General features: G+C 39.6%; 1 protein-coding gene across 1 annotated transcript in view; it reads left to right on the forward strand.

Annotated features, from left to right (window-relative positions):
• The window catches only part of PDXK (pyridoxal kinase), a 47437-nt gene extending 41107 nt beyond the window's left edge, over positions 1–6330 (forward strand). The window contains exons 9-11 of the mRNA XM_074151080.1: positions 993–1129; positions 1720–1786; positions 2526–6330. Of these exons, the coding sequence (XP_074007181.1) occupies positions 993–1129; positions 1720–1786; positions 2526–2638 (317 nt within the window). The 3' untranslated portion in view covers positions 2639–6330. The remainder of the gene's footprint in view (positions 1–992; positions 1130–1719; positions 1787–2525) is intronic.
• The last annotated feature ends 354 nt before the right edge of the window (positions 6331–6684 follow it).

Consider the following 6684-nt stretch of genomic DNA (forward strand, 5'->3'; position numbering starts at 1 on the left):
GCACCTGCAACATAGCTCAGGCAAGGATGCTTGCGCTCGGGCCTGAGCTTCTGTGCCGCTGCTGGGCAAGTGGGCAGAAGGTGCATGGGTGGCGGATGTCCTCAATGAGGTTGATCAGCGCTATTAAAGCCCCTTGTAGTGGCCCTGACAAGTAGTTGTGGTATAAAACAGGAACTTTGAATGTTTTTATGAATGCTTTTACAAAAAGTTACGCTGTCCTGTTAGCAGATTTTTCCTCCCCTCACAGGTTGTAAAATGTCCATCTGCTGCTTCTTTATATCCCCTTCTATATGGTCACCAAGATTGACTGTGTGTTTGGACTGTTGCAAGATGTTTTCAGCTGAGAAAGGCATAGTTATATGGGATAGTATATGATCTTGTTTCCTTGTTCATTTAGGGGATCTAAATGTGGACATAACATTCTGGACTGCTGAGAGATCAAAACAGTCTTGATACTTAAAAGAGATTCCACTAAGAATCAGTCAGTGGGTCTTAGCACTCAGTACAGGCCAGGTCTGGAATAAGTCTGGTCACTCCAATGGTGGTTACAATATGGCACATGGATCAGATATTCTCTGCTGATGTCTACAGCTGCTCTTGTGCCTCCGTGCAACCCAGAGCTACTCTAGATTATGGTTTGGGATGACCCATCTAAGACTTGGCAGTCTCCATAAATAGGCAATTTCCTGAGCAAGCTGCTGCTGCTGCTGAAAATAGGTGACGTTCAGTCCTTCATGAAAACGAAGGTGCTAGCTACCTGCTCTCTCTTAAGGGAAGTATCTACAGTGTATGTTGTAAATGCTATCCCAACTTGGCAAAGTTTTGAAAGGTTGCACCTTTTAAAAGAGCTGGTACAACATTTACAATACTCCTTAGCATCTTTATGTTCCAGACAGCGAAGGAATTCAAATCTGGTGATCACTTTTAAATTATAGTAAATGCAATTGTATTAATTGCTGGGTCTGTTACTTAACCGTCTGTCTGTGTTGTAGCTAAAGCAGATGGTACCAAGATGACACAAAGAATTCGAGTGGAGTCTCCTAAAGTGGATGCTGTCTTTGTTGGAACAGGAGACTTGTTTGCTGCTATGCTTTTGGCATGGACACATAAGCATCCAAACAATTTGAAGGTATGGGAGAAGTTACTCGTCTCTCTGCAAGTTTAGACTATGTTGGGTTTTTTTGGTTTGGTTTTTTTTTAAAATTATTTTAAATTTATGACATTATTTAAAGACTCTCTTCTTTTTTGGCTTTTTTTTCCTCACCTCAGAGGAAAAAAAGCATAATTTCCCTTTAGCCAAAACATTTTAGCTTGTACAACTTTGGACAGTCACATTTCAGTTACACAGATTTTGTGATTTTGCCAAATAAGGTGTTCTTTTCGAGAGAGAGAAAGAGATGGCGTGCATGTTTGCAATTATATTTTTTTTTTTACCGTCACTTCATAATAAGCACTGAAAATCATTTATCAGATCTATTTTTTTAGTTTTTTTTTCCCTTAAGCAAATAGAGTTCTCAATATGGGTATATGATTTATAATACCTGTTTTGGGAGAATTAAGAGAGTCTAATTTTTTTCCCAAACTCTACATTACATATTTGTCACCCTGTTTGTGTCTTGTCAGTCATGTTTGCCTCTTAATAGCAGTGGTTTTGAAATAATAACATCAAACTAGGCAGCTGAAATGTTACTGAAATCTGAATATATTATGTTAATGCAGGTGGCATGTGAAAAGACTGTGTCAGCCATGCAACATGTTCTGCAAAGGACCATTAAGAGTGCAAAAGGTAATTAATTCAAACCTTGTTCCCTTGTTCTGTCTGGATTTGCGTCAGAAGAAACATTCAAAGAGCTTTTTGTGTTTCCTGACGAAAGGCAGTCCTCAGTGCAGAAGCAGCCAGAGAATTTACAGAATGAGAGCTTGGTAGTCTTGGCAGTGCATGTTCCTTATTGTGTCCTCCAAGCCTATTTTTGACAACACCCGACTGAAGATGTCACTGTTCAGCTTGTAGTGGGACTGCGCTTGATCGCTTTGCAAAACAGTGGTGGAGGAACTTGAGGAAATACTGAGTTTGACGTGCAAGAGAGCTTCTGGTTTAAGCGTAGCTCACTCACTTTCCCTTTGAGTCTGTGTGTTTAGTATTGAGAGGGGTTTATCAACTAATAAACTAACTGCTGTGTTGGCCATATGAGGAGTGATTTCTTTTCAGCTTCTCTCCCATTGGAGTTCCCATGTCTTTCAATTCCTAAGGAGATGCATATGGGATCTGTGGCTTCTCGGAGCACATTTGTGTCAGTTTCTAAATAACAGCAGAACTGTGTCTCCTTCCTGGAGAGAGGTGCAGAACAGGGGTGATGATAAATCACAGCACTGGCCTGGATCTTCCCCCTTGGAAGCCTTTAGCAGGGAGTAGCAAGGGAGATTGGGGAGGGGAGGAGGGTAGAAAAAACAGTGGGGTAACAACAATATAACTTGTTTCTTTTTATACTGCTGTTTTTAATGACATTGTGATGTCATCTTTTTAGCACAAGCTGGAGAAGGAAACAAACCAAACTCAGCCCAGCTGGAACTGAGAATGGTCCAAAGCAAAAAGGACATAGAAAACCCAGAGATCATAGTGAAAGCCACCGTGTTATAAAGGCTGTACGTCTCCAATAACGCACAATGTATCGATGTCCTCATTTCTTTCCTGTAAATTGTAATATTTGCCTTAGATCTGTGACAGAAACCTGACTTTCATGAAATAGTGCCCAGCATAGGCAGATATCCACTCTCAAACATATGTGCTGGCCTTGCTCAGTTTTAAAAACAAAACGGTTAGTGTGCATTGAAGCATATTACCAGGTATCAAAATGGCTGTCAAATTCACTTATCTGTAATTACCCAGGGCAAGAGAGTACAATGTTCCTGCCTTGCCAAAGACTTTAGATGTGAATTTGCTTATGGAATGCTTGACTGACTGGAAAATATATTTCAAGATGGCATCTAGTGCCAATGGAGCTGGCTCCGTGCTCCCTTTTTCTGGAGATATCTGGTTACCTGCTCTGGTATTCAGTATCTCAGCTGCTATGAAACTAAGCAGGGTTAAAACTACACACAAAGTTCTGGTTGTGTGTAGGAGTACTTTGAAGATGTTTGGCATTTAAGTACTCTGAAGTGACCTTGAGGTGTCATTCATGTTACTGATAACTGCTCCTGTTTCTTATCTGTGAAGAGTTGCACCGTTTTGGTTTTTGCAGGTACTGGCTGCTTATTTCTAATGTCTGTGGGTGCCCATGTGATTTTTTTTTTTTTTTTTTTTTTTTCCCAAAAGCTGCTCCAGAAACATCTTCATTAATAAGATACCTTTATTCAGTAGCATTGATTAGAAGTTTGTAGTTCTACCTCTGAGGCCAGGTTTGATTCTTTGTTTAGTTTCTAACTAAGGACAAAAAAGAAACCAGCTCTTACCCTGAAAGCTGGCTACCCTAGTTTGTTCTTCATGGGTGGATGTATCTACAAACTACGCAGGACACTTCCATTTAGCAATAGCGAGCACAGTTGGCAGGCTTATCAATGAAGCAATGTGGTAAAAGTCATATTTTTGGTTTAGTAAGTTACATATGTTTACCCAATGTAGTGAAACACATAAAATTAATTTGTTCATAATTTAAGTGTCTGTAGCCTACGCTGATTAGAGATGACAGGAACACATTATTTGTACTGCATCTTTATTTCAAAATTCTGCTTCATAAGGCTTCAAAATGGGATTCTTAATTTCAGCATCATATACATCACAGCCACATGCTATACCAGTAGGGCAGATATACAGTAGTGCAAGTTGTCAGTACCTGTCAGTATGATTTCTGTATGGGACTGAGATTCTTGCTTCTCCCAAGATGAGATCTAGTGAGTTAAATCCAAATTCAGTTGATAAGCTTTATTTGTCTGAGACTGTATAGGGAGATTAAAATTGCATTTCTGCTTGCAGTGTCATGAAGCAAATTTGCATTAGAGGAAAGGGCTAAATTTTTCTTGATTACCTGACTATGCTCAGGAAACTCACTCTTTGGTATCTCCCAGATACCTTTCCTGCATCTTCCTCATCACACCTGCCTAACTGATCAGGTCACTTGCATAGCTTGGGAGTCCCCAGAAGAGGTGGTTTGGAGATTGCTTTAGCCAATGAAGTCTTCACTTCACAGTCCACCATTTTTGTGGATTTTCTGCTATTGTAAAAGTTAATTGGTTTCACCTAGCAGAAGATTAATTTATCCTTAAAGTGAATTTTTAGCTGAATAGATTTTTTTCATAGAGTAAGATTTCATAATTAATATATTTCTGAAGTCCCTCATTTTCAGTGTCTCTGAAGCAAATGAAATGTAAGAGATGAACAGATTTTGCAATAAATGTAAGAGGCAAACTTCAGGCTTTCACTCTCAACAACTAATAATTTATTTCCTTTTATGCATTTGGCATTAAAAATGAAAAAAAAAAAAGCATATGACTTGAAAACTTCAAGGGGAAACCCCTCCCCAGAAACGACCTAGAAAATGTGACTCTCCTGCCACAGTTTCTAGTAACCACTGCCATGAAATAACTTGCTAGCAATAATAATTTTGGTGATGTGAACATTTGCTAAAATTAGCAGTCAGTAACAGAGATGAGCTCATTGCTGATATCCAACATGTAAAAAGACATGAACTATCTTAACAGTGTCTATAAATACCTGATGCGAAGCAGTGAAGAAGAAGAAACCAGGCTCATCTCAGTGGTGCCTAATGAAGGGATAAAAGACAATGGGTGCAAACTAAAATACAAGAAATTCCATTTAAACATTAAAAATACATAATTCACTGTGAGAGTGATTGAACACTGGCACAGGTTACCCGGAGAGGTGGTGGAGTCTCCATCCTTGGAGATACTCAAAACCTGACCAAACATGGCCCTGAGCAACCTGCTGTACTTGACTCTGCTTGCACAGTGGGGTTGGACTAGATGATCTCCAGAGATCCTTTCCAACCTCAGCCATTCTGTGATGCTGTGAAGTACAACAAATTGCCTTTCTTTGCAGCGCTGTATTTTTAAATTGATGCAAATTTTTTTTTTTTTTTCTTCCTGAGACACAAACTTCTGGATAGGCTAGGAAATAGCTCAATATTAATAATTTGCCCCCTTTTTAGATAAGCTGCTTTTTGCTTGGGCAGTTGTGCCAGGAATACAATTGCCTTCTTTCAGATAGTTGCTTTCAGCAAAGATGTTTAAATACTGTAGCTGGTGATACATTTCAACAGTTGAACACAAAAGGATTTTAACTGTTTCCAGCATTGATTAAAGAATGCATGCCATATTCCAAACATAACTATAAGTTTATCTTTTAAAATTAGACTATTTCACATGGAAGCATATAATCCCTACCATCCCGTCGGGAAGAAGGGATCAACATACTGAACTTCCCTGCCTTTACATGTCATGGTTGACTTTGCAGCATTATGCCTGACACCCTCACCCAGCTGTATCCAGTTTTGCAGCTTCTATGGGTCACATACAAAAATCTTCAGATGGCGAAGCTTGAGACCTCTACCGTGTCCTTCAGATTGCAAAGAATTAGATGAATCCCAGGAGCAGTTCACATGCAGTAAATGGCATTTGATTTCTACAGTCCCACGGTTCCAGCACAGATCTCTGCTGGGTCTGGAAGTGGCTCGTGGTGCACCGTCTCCTATAGCCAGGGCTGTGGATTGTCCAGCACCCTGCACCAGCAGTGGCTTCATTGCCAGTCACGTAACACGGCCTTACAGCCTGGCTGGGGAGCTGTGTGGGGCCAAAGTAAGGGTCATATGGTGGCCGTCCCTGTACTAGTGCAGTGCAAAATTGAGGTGGTTCTTTAGTTCTTCACATCAGGGGATCAACAGGAGAGAGAAGCTCAGAATTGGCCTTTTAATTTTTTTTTTTAAAAGCAGCAATAAATGTGCACCATCAAAATTTGCTGTCGAAGAAACCCTACCTGTTTTAAGCATGTACTGCAGAAAAGCCCTTTTAGTAAGAGTGACAGCACATTTTTTTTTGCCACTAAAAAAAAAAGTAGATTTTTCACAAGGAAATTGAGAGAAAGGCAAGGGCTGTTTTTCTCAGAAATAAAGCAGCTTGGCATTTAGGAAACTTAAAGCTACCTTGCAAACAAGGTTTTATTTGAAAACCATAATGAACTGTGATCTTGCCGTAAAAGAGAAAGTGGTATGTTTATTGGAGCAGCTTATACCCATCAGGTGTCATCTTTTCCCACCGCTTCAAAGAATGGATCAGTTCAGAAATTCACACCTTCCTTAGAGTCTGTAACATATCCATGTTAAAAAAAAAAAAAAAAAAAAAAAAAAGATACTAATGTGCTCAGTTTGCAAAAGTTGGTATTTTGCAGTAGCTGGATTCTGTAGCAATCGGCTGCTTCTGCTTATGTCCCTGGGAGTTGCTCATGTAATACCTGTTTTAAACTCCCACTGACCTGATGTAAATTAGGTCAGGTTTATGTCTTCAGTGAAGAATCGGGCTTAATATCTCTTGCCAGGAACAAACATCAGAAATTATCTGTAAATATATTCTGTAGCTAACGTTTTGTAGTCACAACAGGCTAACAGGCATTTTTAAATGTCAAGGTATGCATACTTAATACTTGGATGCATTTTTATTTGTTCAGAGTTACACAGC

The sequence above is a fragment of the Numenius arquata genome, chromosome 1, assembly GCF_964106895.1.
Source record: "Numenius arquata chromosome 1, bNumArq3.hap1.1, whole genome shotgun sequence".
NCBI classification, from domain to species: Eukaryota; Metazoa; Chordata; class Aves; order Charadriiformes; family Scolopacidae; genus Numenius; species Numenius arquata.